The following is a 19,789-nucleotide window of genomic DNA, read 5'->3' as shown; positions in this document are numbered from 1 at the left end:
TGAGGTTAACTAGCTAAAAGGAGACACTGTTAAATCAAAAAAATATTTTTCAGTGCAGAGGATACAGGGTAGTAGGGTGTAAATATTGCAGTGCACAAGCCCTTCACCAAAGAGCTGTTGCTTCTTTCATTTTGTGGCAAAGTTTATTTAGCAGCCCTTTATTCAAAAATAGATAGTGGCTGTGTTTCATGTATGTTTACCACAAACTATATTTTTTGAGGGAGGGACTTGCTTTTTTGCAAAATAAAAATAAGATTCCACACTCCTCCTCACTCCAGTAATTTTCATGCAGTCCCTTAATTCATTTGGTTGGACCGAAAACCAACCAAAACTTGAACATAAAGATCACAATGACTTTACAGCACCAACAAACAAGAGGGAGCAGTATTTTGTTTCTTATTTTTCATGTTTGTGTTCATGCATATACAGGCTTTCGTGTGGTGTTGTTTTGTGTGACACAAGGAGTAGATGACTTAAGCTTGAGGCGAGGCAAGGAATGTTTCAGACATCAGTGCCTACATTTACTGTGTGTTCTACTTTTTGTTCATGATAAAAGATTTCAACTTTTTAGGCAGTGGGTGTCAAGTGTGTACATTTTCATATCAGGGTAAACGCACATGAATTGGAGACGGCATCCTGTTGGTCCTTGTTTGTTGGGGGGGATCTGTCCTTCAGTTTGCCTGTCCATCTGTCTGTCAGTAGGAGGAGGGGAGAGGGGGGGCTTATGCCGTCTCAGTCTGAGAAGAGACTGGCAAAAGATTTGCGTAGATTGCGTATGGTTTCAGCCTTCACCTCATCCTGGCTAAGGCTGGCTCGTGGCGCTGGGGTTTCTGGAATGTTGAAGGTATTGGTAAGAGACTGGGACTTGCTATAAAGAGAGGAAAATGGCAATAGAGGAGAGGAAGAAGCTATTAAAGTCATGCAGCAAACCCATGGAATGAAAAGACTGGAGCACGGCAGGACAGAGAGAGAGAGAGAGAGACGGGACAGAAAAGACTCACTAAAAGATGATAAAAGCGCATTCCTTTTCTCTGGTCATTCAGTATTACCTTATCATTTCAAGGTAGCCCTGCTATGATATGAATAGTGAATGACTTTTCTGGATGCGTGCATGTTTTATGACACGTATCTCTATTTCACAAGAGCACGATCTAATTAATTAATCTAAATGATATCTTCCAAAATCAGGATCATGTCCATGAAAACCATCAGCTGGAGAATGTACTGACCTCTAAGGTCGAAGCAGTCATACAGATTCTTTCACAGCGGAGTAAATGTAAATGTATTTATGCAGCTTTGATAGCTTTTAAATCAAATAGAGTTAGGTAAGGTGTCAGTAATAATAAATTTGAAGTTAGTTTTATTGTTTTTTAAATATCTTTCAGCCAGAGCACAAATCTGTACGGTTTTGCATTATTCATCAAGTGTTTATTTTGATTTTATGCCACAACAAATGAAATATTGTCCATTTTCCATTTGACAGCACATTTGTCAATAGGAATTTGTTTTAATGTAATTGTTTAAAGTCCTAAAAGTTAAATTGTTTGACTGAATGTGTGTCACAAAGTCCTAAAGTTTATAAAAGCTGAAGAAGTGCAGCGTCATCAACAGTTATTTACATTTTTCTGTCCAAGCTTTTTTAGAGATGGGAATTGAGAACCGAACCACTGAAACATTTTCCAAATTATCTGATCCACTGAAATTGTATGTCTCTGAGCTTATCGAGGTATTTTACTGATGCCAGCATGTTTTTATGACAGGTGTAAAACACGGATGTCAAACTTATGTATCTACACTGCTGGAAACAAGAGAGGAAGAAGTGATCTAAAACGTGGCTTCGTTTGACAAGAAAACATAACAACACGGCCAGCTGCAGTTTCTGTAAAATGAAGGTTTTTTTGCTTGCTTTTTTGCACCACCATGATTCCCAAAATCGGCCTCCATGAGTATGTTTTGCCGTTTTAATGCATTTTCTCATCATCTGTGATGTGAGAACATTAGCCAGAGAAGCTAAAAGTGTGCACCCTCCTGTAGTTTTGGTATAAAATCAGCACACAGCAGAGCATCTCTCCCCGGGCTGCTGCAGCGCTGCAGCTGCTGTTCAGTGTCACCTCCTTCATGCTGTGCATCAAGGGTTTATTTCAACCAAACCAGATCTGGTGATTGTTGGAACGGTGGAAAGCTGAAGTGGCTGGCAGGGTGCCACCCGTGCTCCATTTCTATCACTCTTCTCAGCTTCCATCACGTTAGTTTTTTGTTTTTTAGTGATTTAGAGACTCGGTTTGTAAAGTTTGCAGCTTGTCATGCTGTTGTATTGCTCAGACAATGACACAGCTAAAAAAAATAAGAGCTGAAACTTGTTTGCCAAACCCTCATTTCACTTTTTCTCTTGGAAAAAAGACTGTTTGACAGGAAGAATCTCAGCCAGCTGAGAGGTTTCCAACTGATGATTTGAATCATAGATGGTCAGGGGCCAGCCCTACTGGAAACACCAGCTATACGCTGAAAAATCTTTCAACACAACACAGGCTTAAATTCCAGGAAGGCCATGTATTTGACACTCTATGCATGAGTGCCTCTGCTTCCCAACCAAGCAGAACGTCCGTTAACAAGGGTAAATATCCTGTTATAATAACACCTCGCAGGCAGGCTGAGCAGATTTTTTCTTTGACTAAGAAAACCTAAATGAAAACGAATGCTGTACAATTAGCCTCTCATTTCATCTTTCTTAGATGATGACAGACTGTTGCTACAGCAAAGCTCTCAGGTTACAGCCAGCTTGACTGAAACTGAGCAGGAATCAATGACTGAATCAATAAAGAATCGGACCAATAAGCAGAATCAATAGCGGCACTGGTATCAGTTCCCATCCCAATGCTTGCTGCAGACAGAAGACTGATTTAAAAGTAGGATTATGAGGATTTGGTCTCCTGTGTCCTAGAACATGTTGTGACAGTTGTGACAGATTCACTGTGGTCATGAACAACTGCAAGCCAGCTTCTGCTTGTTGTTGTTTTAACGTATCACAACGTCTCCAGACAATCTGAAATGTTATGTTTTGTGAAACGGCTACTGAAGGACGGAAAAATGTAAGAATCATGTAAGAATCAATAAATCATGCACATTCAGGTGGGTCACTGAATAGATTTCCCATGTGGCATGCATATCTCGGTGCAGGCAAAAAGTAAGAAAGGATCTTCTGTTCAGGTCAGCTGTAGGGTTCACTTTATGAGAAATGAGAGAGAAGTGATCCAAAATCATTTAGACAGTTACTTACTTCAGTTGTGGAGAGCCGCCCATAGTCGGGTTGTCCTGACTGGGCTTTTGTGGGGGCTGCGGCTTTTGCTGCAGCGGAGGTCGTCCTCCTGGGCCCCCTTGGCCTTGAGCAGCAGGTCGGGGCTGCTGGGTGGTCGGTGCTCCAGGACGACCTTGCTGGCCTGGAGCCCTCTGTTGCTGTGACCCCCCCTGTGACTGCTGCCTAGGGGGCTGGGCGGGCCTCTGCTGCTGGCCTGCTGGGGGTTTCTGGCCAGGGCCTCCTGCAGTTTTCTGGGTGACAGACTGTTGCCTCTGAGTTTGAGGTGAACCTCCCTGACTTCTTTGAGGAGAGCCCTGACCAGAAGGAGGTCTCTGGCCTTGAGAAACTCCCTGACCTGCTGGCCGTGGCTGGCCTGCGGGTCCTTGGCTAGCCTTGGCCTGGGCGCTGGGGTCAGCAGGGCTGGCAGCAGTTTGCTGGGCCTGTGCAGGGGGTTGGCCTTGAGGCTGCGGACGCTGCTGAGATGGGGGACTTTGCTGAGGACCACCTACAGGAGAAAAACGAAAGCAGCAATCACATTCAAACAAAGTCCACACAAAACAACTTTCACTTAGTTTTTTTGGTATTGTGAAGTCAAGTTTTTACCCTGAGGAGAGGGGCGCTGTTGAGCCTGTGGTACTCTGGACTGTGAGACAGGCTGAGGAGACACCGCTTTCTACAAAACACACAGGCGTTATAACGACAGAGAGTAAGTCTTTTGTCTTAATTTGATTAGAAAAACACTGCATCAAGATGACAGACATCTAAAAAGCCTAGCATCAAAGAAAATTATTTTCTGTGCCAACTATGCAGAAATGTCTTAGACCTAGGCTTGAGCATCAGTACTCAATACCTGGGACATACAGGGGGAACACTGTGAAATGATGCCGACGCAGGATGTTTGACTCCTTCTAGCCCTTCTGGTGAATTATCACATAGATGATATCTGACGTTGTCTGCAATGAGTTCACCTCAGATATTTCTATTACGTATAGTGCTCTAGGGTTCAGTGTTTGTCCCACTGCTATTAATTCTTTATGTTTCTCTTAGTTTTATTACCCATAAATGTGACATAAATCTCCACTTCTATGCTGATGACACTCAATTATATGCACCCATTAGGTCTAACATCTATCCTTGAAACTGTTTGTCTGATACCTCAGAGGTATATATCAGCTCACTCAATGCACCTGAACGCAAAATACTGCAAGAAAATGAAAGGTATTGGTCCAGTCAGATATGGACTTATATTTTCAGACGTTACTTTGAATTATGAAGGTTACAATTTCAAACAGCAGAACAATAGTATTGGTGTCTATCCTTTGAATCAAGGAGACTTTTCAAAAGGTGGATTTTTAGATTTTTGTAACATGAACAGGGTCGTGCTTTTGCAGTGGCCCCACCAACGACCTTCAGTTTAGTCAAAAAACACCTGACTGCTGATTTAAATGTCCTTGCTTTGATATTTGAGACTTGCATGGACAGCCACCGCATACATATGGATCCCTCTCATGCGATCATCAGTGACCAGAGTTAGCAGTTGAGCAGAGGTTAAAAGATCAGTTCTTGCAGAAGTGGCACCATGAGCACCAGAGTACATCTCATAATGTGATTTATATTGTGAATTTAAAGAGGACTTCATGTTTGAAACATATCCACTCTGTGAAAACAGGTGGTGTGCCATGCAGGCTTTCTGTAATCTTCCCGTTTCTAATAACAGAATTCCTAAAATAAGAAATGAAGGTCTCGAAAGGAATAAAAGGTTTTGCAATTCATGTAAAGACAACTGCCTGGGTGATGAATATTATGCTTTGTTTGAATGTATAAACACAAGGATTGTCAAGAATAGAAAGAAGTAACTGCCAAGATACTGTGTAAACCATCTGTCTACATTTGGATTTATATTATCAAGGGTAGCAGGTGAATTTTTAATGTTCTAACTCTGTTAAGATGGTTTAGTTTGTGCCGAAAAGCTATTCTGGATGTGTAACATCATCCTGCTTTTTTGTTTTGTGTTTGTATTCCATATCACAATGTGTGGTCCAGAGCAGTGTTTCCCAAACGTAGGATCGGGACATAAAATGGGTCTCAGACCTGTTTTCTTTGGGTCATCAACTGGCAGATTAAAATATATAAATATAAAAATGACAATAAGACTACCAACATAAATCATCTTCTTGGTGGTGAACATGGTGCAAACACTAACACAAGTAATATTTGCATTTTGGAACAAAAAACAACTAATTTAACAAACTACTCAGTCCAGGCATGATGGGACATGTCTTGTTTTGATCCACTCCTATTTGCCCTTTTAAAGTCACTGCATTACATTGTTAATACTATAGATATAAAACATGTCAAATGTATATATTCCTATAATTTCTGAAACCCTTTCAAATTAAAAGCCCTGTAGCATTTCAGTGGACAATGGAAGTTCCTTATATGATAGAAACTTAATGTTACACTCAGCAAATGTGATGCTGTGATGTACTTTTATAATCAAATAAATAGTTGTGTAGATGTTATGACAATTCATGATGAATTTCTGTAAGTGTGTGTCCTCTTTTGGGTGTCAAGCTGACAAAGTTTGGGGTAAATGAGTAAGTTTTGTTACTGTGCACCATAAATAAAAACAGATCTTTACTGTATATTACTGATAGAAGTGAGGAAAATAAAGAAAGGTGGGAGATGACTGTATCAGGTATTGATTATCCGTGGTTTGAGCACCTGTACTGGCTGTCCTGATGAGGAACGGACTGCAGAAGAGCTTGACGCGCGGGGGACAACCTGGTTCATTCTAGAAATCACCAGATCTGCAATCTGAATGCGATCCTCATCCTGCTGGTCCCCGATCAGTGGCATCGAACAGTCGTCGACCTAAAAATCAGCAGGATGACAGATTTAATGGTTTTCCCTTACGATCATAGATAAGTAATGCCTCGTTATCATCATACTACCTGCTGTTAGTACCTCTATAATGTAGTCTTTGCCATCTTTACCATGTAGAGCTTCCACAGCACAGATATCCAACCCTCCAAAAATGTCAGCACAAGAGTCCACCCACATTCTGTACCTGGAATAACGTGTTAAACAGAGCTATAAAAGTACACTGAGACATGACAGGACTTACGATCTCATCTCTGCATAAATGAGCTCTTACTTGTCCGACATGGCCACCTGCTCAAGCATAGATGAGCCAGTGTTGGTTTTCCAGTTGCCAGAAATTGATGTTCTCCTGTTAGAATCAAAAAAATAATTGTCATGTTTAACTATCTTCATTTCTTATGATAATACACCAGTGTGTTGTGGTTTTTTAGTAGTCTGAAACTGAATCCTAGTTTCACTCACATGTAAGCTTTGTAATTGTCGCCAATCTTCTGGATGCGGACATCATACTTTGCATCGATGAAGGGCTCAGAAGTAGCGTAAGTCTTGGTCAGCGCCACAACACTGGCAATGTCTTGAAAATCATATTGATTGTCCACTTTCACCTGGAGTAGCAATGGTCAAAATGTAAAAATACTGGCATGTATCGCCCCCAGAAACACTGTGTTCGCTTTGAGTCGACTTAACACTTGTGTTACCTTTCCCATTCCTGAGTGAGCATGGCCCATCTTTACCACGACGGGGAACCGGGGGGAGGTGATCTGCAACAACAGCATTATCACATCCTCAGACTTCTCATCTAAAAAACTTCAGCATAGTACTCTAATCATTAAAACACCAATCTTTAATCCATTTCAATCAAACACAAATGAGAACTAGCACCACTCCTCTAGCCCGGCATTGCCAGACTAATTTGCAAATGCTAATTAGTCTGGAACCTCTCAGTTCATTTTCGATTTCCAAGGGGCATCATCAATGGGTGCAGACCAAAATGTCTCTGAACAAAATTGGATAAACCTACAACCAATCAGAAACAAACAGAAAGTTGGGGCGGTGCTTGGTCCATTTTCAAGCAGTAAAAAAAAAAGGTGGCCTGGTCACAAACTTTCATAGAGGCATTGCATTCATATTTGTTCAGCACTGCCTAGTTTGACAGTTTTATCTGAGGCCTGAGCCACTCTGCCTGCCTGAGGATTGCATGTGCATCGTGGAACCTCTCGCTTTTCATTTTGGTGCACACATTAATTAAAAGGTTATAGCAGCTGCACAGCCCACTTGTGCAGCACGCTTCTTATGCTGCTGCAGTAACGTTTCATCTAAAGATTTGGAGAATTGCCAATTTTTCCATGTGATGGGTTTGTCAAAAAATCCCACTATTTGTATTTGTAGAATATGTCACAGACATGAAAAAATCAGGTGAAAGGCAGGTTTTTTCAAGTGCACTCTCTCTTGTTTCTTCTCTTTGTCTAAACAAGGGTAAACAAGTACTTACAACTCTTTTCTACTCATCAAAACTCTTATGCAAACTCAATGCATAAACATGGGGCTGGCAGCAGCAGTGCTGCAGCAGCGACACCGTCTGTGTGAGAAAACATGTGTGAGCCAGAGCAGTTTGTGAGCCTGGTGCATTGCACTCCAAACGTGTGACTTGTCTGATCTGGACCAGTGACACTTCTAAGTCAGTCATTGCATCAAACTGTATTAAAGTCTTCACTAGAGGAACAAAGGCAACAGATGCCTGCAATGCAGGCATTTCCAATTTATGGCAAAGCGACCCTCAGACAGGCGCAGTCTCAGCAGGAACCACAAGGTGCATTTGCAGAGTCAATGATCAATGTGTCCTGCAAGCCACATTAGTTCTTACAGCTGCATTCTTCATCGACGTATAAACCGAGTGATCCTCCGCTAAGAGTTTGTCACAGTTTCATGGGCAGGCCAAAGTTCCAAGACAAACGGTTTGACAACATTTTAAATAAATGGTTGTGATTGGCCCAACAAGAGCCAAGACAGGTGGAAATCTGTCTGAACAGGAGAGTGGCCAAACAGTATCTGCCAGAGCAAATGAAACATGAGCTCTGGTTCCCAGGCTACCCCTCCTGTATTTCTGCAGGATATTCTGATTCATATTGATGGCTTGAAAGCCAGCCGAGTACTGTCAACTTGTGACTGCAGGGGTGGAGATGACGACTCTGCAGCAACAGACTCAGTTTAACTGTACTGACACTGACTTGGCACACAAATAATAAAAAAAATCTCTGCCTCTACCCAGAACAACAAAAACAAGACACTCCCAAATTAGATTGGTCTCAGCTGCATGAGATGGAATATTGACATGGAAGTGAATTACTCTCCTAAAATGTGACCTGTGCAGAGGGATGACCTGCTGTCTGTGTGTCTGTGTGTGTCTCTTTAGGGTTGCTTAGCATTAAGACATACCCATCAGCACAAGAGGAGAGGGGGAGGAGAAAGTGGAGGAGAGCAGATGGCAAAGAACTCACCATTTCCTTGTGGTTTGGATAGTAAACCTGTTCAATCAGTGGGAACTCCTCCGGGCCCAGCTGCTTCAAGAGTCTAGACATCTGAGCAAACTGAAATATACAAATGTTTAGGATGAAGAATTTGAGATCCAAAATGCAATTTTATAAGTCTGTTCAGCTGAATTCGACGTGCAGTATGGTCCCAAATAAACAAATGAATACTTACCACCCACGGTTTGTCACAGAAGTTGTAGACAGAGTGCAAAGAGTTCACACTCGGCAGTCCAGCGTACTGCAGTCCAATCACCATGTTCCGGTGGTCTCCATTCTTGTCCATGCTGAAGGCATGTTGTCTGATCAGCACAAAGTCTGGCTTAATGGATCTGGGACAGAGGACATAAGCAAAATATTAAACTGCATTGCAAGACAAAGTGAGCTGTTATAAAGCACTGATGTTCAGTGGAATTTCAGCACTGTGGATTATTAAGCTTCCTTAAAACAGCAATGTCATAGATTTTCTTTTTCCTTTTTTCTTTTTTACACATAATCACAGAAGTTTTGATTAGATACCTTTACAGAGTATTCCAGCTTTCCAGCATTTTACAGTATAGCCTGACTACAGAATACAAAAACATGGGATGCTTTTCCATTTCCACACTGAAAAAAGCCTCAGCCTCATGGAGACGGTGATTCTTTCCATTATAAAAATATCATAAACTATATTATACCAGTCCTCTATAGATGGGATCTCTGGCTTACTGATGTCAAAGAATTTCATTTAAATAAAAGTCTCTACTGAGGTAACACGACGGTGACTGAGCCACTGATGAAAGTATTACAATAATTACGGTACACATATTTGTAGTATTCTGAACTGGGTGCTAATCCAAGAAAAAAAACAATGTATTTGTCAGCAAGCTTGATGCTAACTGTGACTGTTCCTCAAAAATGTGCCTACAAATCAAGACAATGGTTATTTTTGGCATTTTCTTTTCAGAAATATGACAGGGAGTGATGGGACAAGGAGGAGGAGCCACAGTGAGCTGAGAAGAAGAGCTGCAGGTAACAGGCTGCACACCTTCAGACTTCCACTGAGGTAACCAGCTCCTTTCTCTGTGCGCTGCGGTTCACAGACTCATGCCATGTGCAGCACAAAATCAGATCACTGTTGCCTGATTTATTTATTGAAACATCAATAATTTTTTTGCTGGCCTGTAGTATTAAACCAGACTTGCTGTTACCACTACTAACTACAGGTGTCACCAAATCCACCAGGACTGAAATCTTTAAGACTGGCAGCTAAAAGTATTTTGCAGACCACTTACTTAGTAACCTTGTGCCCATTCCTGATTGCATCGATGTCCACGTTGTAGGTGCCTGTGGAGTTGGCCACCAGGTTGATTTCAGAGAACTCTGCCTAAAAGGAGAATGTCATGGTCAAGACGAGTAGAAGGCAACATGTACACCAACTGCTTGGTCTCTTTTCCAAAGAAAAATTCAAATCTCGCACACACTTTTAAAGGGACAGTTTACCCCCAAATCAGCCGTAGAGATGTCTGCCTTCTAAAGAGTATAATGGGACTAAATAGTGCTTCGTGTAGGAACTACTTTCTTTCCACTAGAAAGAAAACAGTTCCTACATGAAACTGTTCACAACAAGGTCTGTGGATGATGTTGAGTAAGCAGTTCATGATTTCTGGAAAGAGACACTGCTTTTGAGTTTTTCAAATGTATTTTTCGGTGCTTTGAGCACCACGAGCTGAGTGCCCTCTATTCCCATTATACTGGACAGAGGCTACAGCCGATGTCCCTAAAACTCAACTCACACCAAACAGTCTGGCACTACAGGTAAGACGAAAATATGTCCCTTTAACCTCTGCATTGATTTATTGGAAAAGGTTGACATTTTGGTCAAGGAGCTTTCTCAAGAAAGGTCGGTACTGTTCAGGTCCTTGACCAAAATGTCAACCTCTTTTAATAAATCAATGCAGAGGTGATAAGTAGGTGAAAGAAGTGACCTTCTTCTTTAGGATCCCTAACAAACACCAAATAAACCGCTGTGATCAGAGCACGAGGGCAGTGAATGATATTCTACATGAGCCTGGTTGAACAGGGTGCAATTATAAGATGGCAGATTTTATCTGAAGCGTGCTCTTCCTGTTAAGGGCCCACAGGGGAAATAATGGAAACGCAAGCGCAACACAAAGTAGAGACAAAAATAGGAAGGGAGGAAAACGCCTCAGGTGGAGAAAAAAAATTAAAACTTTCAGAGACTCCTTAAAGTGCTGTTGGTTGGATTACAGCATAAATAGCTACAGGCACATTCTGTATGAATAAATATTCATACGTGGCTCCACATTACTAATCACAAATTGACCAAAATGATAACTGGTCAGCTGTTAGACTACACAAACAACTGATCTATCTTTATAAACACATTACTGCAAAAATACATTACTCAGAGTCATCTGTCAGATAAAATATGTTTCTCTTAATCAGATGTCAAGAGGATGAATGAATGCAGAAGTCCCATCTCCTACCCACATTTACTCATTAGTGAACTGGACCCTGGGACGTTTATCATTCTAAGGACTCTCTGTGAACACTGTGATAGCTCCCATTGTACTGGATTATTTATTGAAAATCCATGAATCATTATATGTTAGTATCACGCCTGGTGTTGATCAGTGCGCCTGAAACGCAAGTGGACAAATAAGTAAGATTTACCCAACAAAATGACCCACCAAATGACTTCCACATGACCGACAAAATAAACTAAAATAGTATCAAAGTGAAGAGAAATGATGCATAATAAGGAAAAGTCATGGCTGATTATGTTGTTAGAGAGAATAATGACACAGCTCATCCTATAATGATGCCGTCATCTAGAGAGAAAAATAAACCATACTGTTTTTGAAGGTCTTGACATAAATACATCAGAGGCAGTTTTCCATCAACACACAAAAAAACAAATGTCTTCTGAAAGAATGATGAAACATCCCTCAAACCGAAGTTCACAGTCTGGTCACGAGGCTCAGCGAGGCTCGGTCTAGTCCCTATTTTAGTTTCCCGTCTTCTAGAGCTGCAACGATTAATCGATTAGTCGATGGAAAAAGAATTAACCGCCAACTATTTTTATGATTGATTAATCATTTCAGTCATTTTTTAAACCAAAAATGTCAAATATCTGCTGATTCCAGCTTCTGAAATGTGAGGATCTGCTGCTTTTCTTTGATAGTAAATGAGGAGTTTTGTTGTTTTGGACTGCTGGTTGGACAAAAGAAGGAATTTGACATCACTTTGGGTTCTGGGAAACTGCAATGAGCATTTTTCACAATTTTTATAGATGATTAATTGATTAATCATGGAAATAATGAGCAGATTAACCGTTAATGATAATAAACATCAGCTGCAGCTCTTATGTCCTCCTGGTGGGGATGAAGGATGAACACTAACACAGAATAAAGCAAAACATGAAACCTACCTGTTCTACTTTGATGTCAAATTCACCGTGGACCTTTCTTCCTCTGAAGACCTTCACCCTGCGTGTGAAATGAGGATTTGAATTGTTGTTTGTATCAAGACACAAAACATGAATTTCATTTTGCACATTTCACCTGTAACTGACAGCTGACATTTTCTCCAGCATCCGCAGAACATTTTTAAGAGAATGTCTGAGAATATTTCTGGCAGATGAAAACTGGATGTCAAATACATCAAAAAATCTGACATCAATGGAAGAGAAAGCTATTTTTCACAGTAATCTAATAGTGGCAGCATGCTGCATACTGTAATTACTGTAACTGTGGGCAGTGTATCAGGATCAGGCCGTTTCAGGCCTTTTGAACACATCATGCTTCACAAGCAACAAGGTAAAAATTAAATTACAGGACCAGTGTGGAGGATTTAGTGCAGTGATACTCAACCTGCAGGCCGCAGGCCAAATCTGGCCCCTGATAGGGTGCTTGGTGGCCTTTCAACCATTTTATAATTCACAATGAAAATAAATGACGCTCTGTTTTTCCCAGAAAGGATGGACAGATATGCCAGTTTTGTATGATGGGATTAATTTGGCTGTTAGTAAAGGCTGATCTTTGCGTGACGGCCTTTCAGGCTGAGCAAAGTGCAGTAGGATCAGATGGTGAGCTCTGCAGGGGAAGACGACTACTGAAGAGGAGCAAAATGTCTGCAGAAACGAGGATAATTCTGATCCAAAAAACGTGTACTTCACACAAAAGAGCTTAAATATGCTCTTCATTCTGTTCCTTTAGGAGCAGTTTGTTTATGGTTTATGTTTATGAATCATTCCAACATTTCAGTGATTGTATGATGGCAAAGGTTCAATCTATGTTCAATGTGAAATAAACAAATATTACAGAAGTATTTACAACTACAACAATACAGCTGCAGTTATTAAATGTAGTAAATTATCTGATTTATCTGTCAATCCTTGCACCAAATTAATTTAGTTAATAAGTTCATTTGAAAATAAAGAAATGTGAGTTATGGGCTTTTTAATGTTTATTCATTTCATCTGATAAATAATGTTATTAATGATAATGATGTTTATTTAATTGGCCCCTGGCCTCCTGTCATTTTGCAAAAGTGGCCCCTGGGCAAAGCATGCTGAGCATTCCTGATTTGGTTGTATCTAGTGGTGAGCTTGCAGACTGCAAACACCTCACTCTCTCCTTCCAAGGGTGCAGAAGAACCTAACATGGCTGTGAAACTTGTGAAAATGCAAAAGGCTGTTATCTACAGACAGAGTTTGGTTTGTTTGTTCTGAGCTACAGTAGAAACATGGCGGTACAACATGGCACTCTGTGGAGGAGGACCCACGCCTTCTGTGAATACAAACAGTTCATTCCAAAGTAACAAAAACACTATATTCCTTTTCTGACATCATTTACCACCAAACTGACTGGATATTCACATGACAAGTGCAGAACGTCCCCTTGAAGTTGCCTTGCTAACATTACTTTAACCTACCTGATGCACAATAGATTCTGACCATTATTGGCCGGCTCATATGTCCGTCTGATATTGGCCTCATATGGGCTTATAGAGGATATATCATATCAGCATGTATGTTTACCAATATGAAATCTTTTTTTGCAGTAAATGACACTTGGAGTGATTTAGATTTAGCACAGTGGGGAACATTTATGAGGCCAAGAGGAGCTCCCTGCAGGAGAAACTGATTCACAGTACTGCTGTTTATTTGGGTATATACATTATTTTTATCGACACTATTCTGCTAAATAAAACATATAATATTTTCTAATAAAGTTATGTGTATAATAAGAGAAGGGGCCTTCTGAGTACCACCATACAGGTGCACAGTCCACACAGAAAATGTATATTTGGTCATTTTTTCCCCTCTAAAGTCTGTCAATATTAGTCTCAATAATCCCATATCAGTTGGGCTGCAATGCACAGGGAGATATGAATTAGACACAAGGACATGGTGGCACATCTGCCTTGTGCACAAAGCTCTGTAAGCATGCATGTTGTGCACTAGAGGTGAAGAAGCTCGGCTGACTTGGTTCGTGTATTTTTCTTGTGCAGATTTGGCCCCTGACAGCCTCTCGATTTGAAAATATCTGCATCATCATGGTGGCATCAGCTCATACAGCCGGGGCCCTGACTGGCATCATTTTTGGCATTTTAATGACAGAAGCAACAGCTGATCGACAAATGAAAATGGCTTCTCTGCCTTCAGTCTGTTGCTGGCACTATCAAACCCTTCTGCAAGGTGTTTGTGGATGCTGCTGCACGTGATAAAGCTCACAGCACCGGATGAATCATATGACCTTCTGCATGTTAGGCCACCGCAACCCACACGCACCAGTCTGGCACACATTCCTGTCTAGACGAGGCACCGCTGCTGCAGCTCTTACCAGTCGGTCTGCTGGTCGTCGATCACCAGGAGGATCTTGGCACTGCTGGAGACTCCCGCCCGGTCGGCCGCCTCGGATAAGGTGGCCGCCGCGGCGGCTGTGGTCTGTTTGACGGCGTTGGAGATGGATGAGAAGAAGCCGGAGCCTCCACCTCCACCTGCGGGCTGCGGCTGGCTGGTGGACTGGCGCCTCTCCGCCGGCCCCGGCGACACTGCGGGGCTCTGCTGCGGCGGGTCGGGGCGTTGGAGATCCGTCATGTAGCCATTGGGCAGGTTGGACATGAAATTGCTGTCCGAGAGGCGTCGACGCAGGTAGTTCATGATGGAGACTTAGTAAAAATGACGGAGAGGGGGGTCCAAATCTCCTCCAACTGGACTGGATGCGACTAACTTGGTGTTCAGAGAGAAATTGGAATGACTAGGCTACTTTTCCATGTGCAGATGTGGGATCAGTGATGCCTGAAGAGAAACAAGGCTTGTGTTATCAATTAGGAGCAGATTTTTAATCTCTGATCACAGTAGTAAGAAATCGTGACTGAGCAGCTTCAGAAAAAGGTAAAACCACCACACAGCCTCTTGATTAGCTGGAAAAAAATAAGGATCCACCCAGTTAACTCAAATAAAATCAATTATTTTCACATTTATAGCTAATTTTTATCGGATTTTATTAATAAATCAACATATCAAAGCAGCCACAGATCAGTAGTAACTGTCATAACAAGCCTACCTACCTGGGAGTGTTTCCAAAACTGATCCGCCCCAAGGATGAAGTGATGCTGTCTAATTATTATTATTCTAATAACTGTCTCTCACAGGAACATAAAGGTGTCTCTCCTGTCCTCTGTGCAGGCGGACAGGCCGTGCATCGGGCTTGAACCTGTGAGATTAAAGCTACAGTCCCTCCTGCATCACCGCCGTTCTCCCTGTCCTTCCCCTCAAGCCCCAGTTTTTTCCGTCTGCCCGCCCTGCGTCACTCCCAGTCATCCTGAGGGAAGGAGCCTGAGAGGCTGGACCACAGTCAAGCTGCGCAGCGTGAGGAGCAGCACTTCCGGGTGCTGCTTTCAAAATAAATGTATGTTAATTAAAATGTCGCTAGTCATTTCATTTATTTTAATTCTAAGAAGACGATGCATGTTAATATATGTATATTATACAAATATATAATATTTTTGGTAACACTTTACAACAAGGGACCATGATTTAACATTAGTTAATGCAGTACTACACATTAATAACTTTTAAATAATACCCCATCTTCTGTAATACTGTTTATGTTTACAGTTTGTGCACACTGTTGTATATAGTGTTGCATTATTATATATATTGTTGTACACACATTTCTTATATCTATTTTTCTATACGTTGTTGAATATTTTATTGTCATGCACATATTTTTTTTTTTACACATTTACATACTCATGATTTCTATTTTCTTATAATTTCTCTGTTTATTTAAAAGTTTATATTCTTAAATGGGTCAACTGTAACGTCGCCCAGTTCTTTTGAAATTGAACATGTTTAAATTCCAAATAGGAGAATCTGATTCTGTTTTAGGGATGTCTTCAAGGATAAATTAAAGGATTATGATCAGACTTCCTGTTCTGTTCAGCCTGTGTGTGTGCGACTTGACGCAGCAGCTCTGTGTTGGATATGATGGTGGTGCTGATGAGAGCAGGGTGACAGGGGCGTCGCTCACTGTCAGACATGAGCCGGCTGTTGCCTCCACAGGGTGCATGAGGCTGTTGAAGGGATATTGCATCATGTTGTGTTCAATAAGACAGCAGAGGCTGTGTGGTTTCAGGCCGCTGACACAGGGTGTTAGCCTTTTTAAGAGGCTGAGAGATGCGCCACTGGAGCCAGTGATCAACACAGACCCCCAGGGAGACCCAGGCCTCTACTGTGGAAACTGAACTGCGTGATGGTGACTGACCCAGTGCTGCTGAGTGCATTTACTCCTTTCTTTTTCTCACACTTTTACATTAAAAACGGGGGGGAAGAAACAATGAAACAACCACAACAAAAACAACAAGAGGTACAAGCTGTTACTATGGCACACCATAACAACACAGTAGAAGGTTATAGTGCAGAAGGGATGCTCATCTTGCTTTGCCTGGGGGCCACTTTTGTAAAATGTCAGGAACCCAGGGGCCAGTTCATAAACAAATATTTCTAATAACATTATTAAATCAATAAACATTAAAAAAAAAACAGCCCAAAACTCATCTTTCTTTGAAATTCCTTAGTTTGAAATTAATGGACTCATCAACTTATTAACTAAACTAACTCGGTGCAAACACTGACAGATATTTTACTGCATTTTCGTTGTAAATTACGTTAATGGGCTCAGAATTATCCTCATTTCTGCAGAGCTTGGGCTCCTCTTCAGCTTAATGGTTTTCTTCCTCTGCAGAGCTCACAGTCTGATCCTACTGCGCTCTGCACAAACACCATCAGCCTTCTCTGTTACAAACAGCCTCATTTATCCCATCATACAAAACTGGCCTATCTGTCCTTCCTTCCTTGGAAAAACAGTGTGAATCATTTTATTTTCATCGCGGACTGTGGTCAGAGGGCCACCCACCGTCCTTTCGGGAGTCAGATTTGGCACACAGGCTACCAGTTGAGTATCACTGCAGTACAGTGCCTTACAATTAATTATTCATTTCATTATAATAAACCGTATATGGGGGAGCCAAGGTTTAAAAATCCACTCAGAGCTGCTCAGTACTAGTCTGTGTTAGTTGCCAATACGCAATGCTGAAACATGTTTTAAACCTTGATCCCAATTCAAAGAATATCAGCTATTTATTCTATACCAAGATTTAAAAAATGAAATAACCATGTTTCTATTGAGAAATATTTCTGCTCACAAATTCTCCACTTTAATAAAATCACTCTTGCAGCTGCCAAAAATGCGAGGCGTACTATTTTCCTGTCTTCTTCTGACCCTGGCAAGCAAACCACAGAGTAAAAGAGAGAGATTTATCTTCATTATTACTGAGATCGAACGTTCTGACCAACAGGACTTGACTGCAGGGCCGCGCCATAACGCATGAATCAACCACGCCACCATAGATCAGAGGAGCTTGGCTCTAGTTTTTGTTATTCTGGAGGGAGTTATATATGGTCTGTGAAGGAATTTTAATTCAACAACTCTAAATCTGGCTGACTTGGAAATTACTGCAGGGTTCCTCCATATTCTGTCCCTCTCTGCAGAGGTGAGTGAGACCCGTAAAGACGAGGAGTGAATCAACACAACATTCATGCTGAGAGCTTTTCTTAGCTGAACCAGTAGAATAATGTCTGGTAGAGACAGATGCTAACACTCCAAAAAAATGGTTTTACTGACAAAATAATGACAATTTATGAATGTGCATATTTTAGCGCTGCAAAAATATGCATGTTCCCGTTAATATGCTTGTCATTATTGCATGAGCCTAATAACCTTTTCTGCATGGATAAATAAGTGTTTCTATTTGATTTTTTAATGCATGCTATTTATCTATTTATTTATTGGTTCATCAGTGAATGTTAAACCCAACACCTTTCAGGTTCAGTCCAGTATTTCTGCCATTTCACCGACAAGTTTATTAATTTCTGAACATGCCTCAGTAGTGCCTGTAAACATGCAGCAAAAAATAAATCTAATAATAACATAATAATAGAATCATGATCATTATCATCATTAATTAGACATATGCTCTACAGTATGTTTTGTCTCATTAATGTCTGTTAGTTTCAGTCCTCATTTGATAAAAATAATAAAACTACTTTATAATAAATTATGACCTAAATACCAGTGTTCATTTTTAGCAGCTCCTTGCTTCACATATACAGTATGTTCCAGAGGAAACACTTCTCTCTGTATCCACTAGAGAACTTACAATTTATCATGCAGGAGCATGAGAACCTGAAACATCTGGAGTTTGTGGTAACAGCTGGTTTAGATACAGTGGACCAGTATTTCTATGCATCGAAACAAAATACACTGTACATCATTTTTAATCATCAGTTTCTTTTCTAACCATGAGGAGCCAGTGGACATTTTGTCATTATAGCAAACAAAAGACCAGGAAAAGACTTTCTGTTTGATGTGGAGACACGAGGATAAATAACACCACAGAACAAGAAAAACTCGGCCATATGTAACTCACAGATTCCACACATTGTTACATTTTAAAGGCAGGTTCCTTGAATTTTCAGATGTTTACACTGTATGGAATCTGCCGCTGAGCAAACGTGTTTTTCAAGATTTCTGTACAGTAAACAACACGTTCTCCATCCTTCAGTGGTGGAATGTTTCTGCTAGTTCTCAAGTGCTTCAACTGCAAATTTGAGATACTTTGATATATTTTAGATACTTCTACATTTCAGAGGCAAACACTGTAGTTTTGATTGCACTAAATTTATCTAACAGTTTTATTTACAAATAAAGACTTCTAATCTAATATTTTAAGTTTAATTATACAACTGTTATACAAGTAAAGCTGAAATGATTAGTCGATTGATAGAAAATTAATTGCCGACTTTGATAGTCGTTTCAGTCATTTTTCATGTAAAAACATTTCGTGGCTCCAGTTTCACAAATGTGAAGATTTGTTGACTCTATTATTTTTAATATTTTAGAGCTTTGGACTGTTGGTCAGACAGAACAAACGTTGTGAAGGTGTCACTCTGTGACGGCATTTCGCACTATTTACAGAACTTTTACAAATCTAACAATCAATCGATTGATGGAGAAATAAATCCATAATGACAGTAATCATTAGTTGCAGTCCAGTACAAAATAGTTCAGAATGAGCTCCACCTAAACCTGCATGAGTCACAACAGTCTAATGGTAAAATACTGTAACAGTCACAGGGGAAAAGTTACTTCACCGAGTACTTTTACTTTTAATACAGAAGTACATTTCCTTATTGTAGTTACATAAAACATGTAAAACTGTAGACTGTGTTAGTAAGAGCACAGTTTTACAGTGCTTTATCAGTGCTTGTATTAATTAATTTATTAATTGATTAATTCATCAATCTCTGCTGTGGGTTTATTCATTTCTGAAGACGCCTCCTCTGCATAAAGAGGAACTCACGTCACTCAGAACTTGTTATCATTATTTATTATATGATCAGCACTATCAATATATGGTCTATAGTTTGTGCTATATGATTAATATTAATTATTAGCTAAATATTGACACCTTTTTTCGTGGCTACCTGCTTCACACAACACGCTGCAGT

General features: G+C 40.6%; 1 protein-coding gene and 1 pseudogene across 1 annotated transcript; both read right to left on the bottom strand.

Moving 5' to 3' along the window:
* Positions 1 to 68: 68 nt before the first annotated feature.
* Positions 69 to 14,875, bottom strand: syn1 (synapsin I). The gene is made up of 13 exons (XM_084727862.1): positions 14,556 to 14,875; positions 12,140 to 12,197; positions 9,981 to 10,072; positions 8,882 to 9,038; positions 8,677 to 8,766; positions 6,877 to 6,939; positions 6,641 to 6,783; positions 6,453 to 6,527; positions 6,263 to 6,365; positions 6,020 to 6,169; positions 3,899 to 3,968; positions 3,278 to 3,800; positions 69 to 868 (listed from the first exon to the last, which is right to left on the bottom strand). The coding sequence occupies exons 1-13, from the start codon at positions 14,873 to 14,875 to the stop codon at positions 733 to 735; spliced, it is 1,980 nt and encodes a 659-aa protein (XP_084583988.1). The 3' UTR covers positions 69 to 732.
* Positions 7,950 to 8,092, bottom strand: LOC146319815 (5.8S ribosomal RNA; annotated as a pseudogene).
* Positions 14,876 to 19,789: the final 4,914 nt, after the last annotated feature.

This window comes from Lutjanus erythropterus, chromosome 10, assembly GCF_056507025.1.
Source record: "Lutjanus erythropterus isolate fLutEry1 chromosome 10, fLutEry1.hap2, whole genome shotgun sequence".
Classification (NCBI taxonomy): domain Eukaryota; kingdom Metazoa; phylum Chordata; class Actinopteri; order Lutjaniformes; family Lutjanidae; genus Lutjanus; species Lutjanus erythropterus.
Note: the sequence above shows the minus strand (reverse complement) of the source record. Positions and strands in the feature narration are given on the sequence as shown.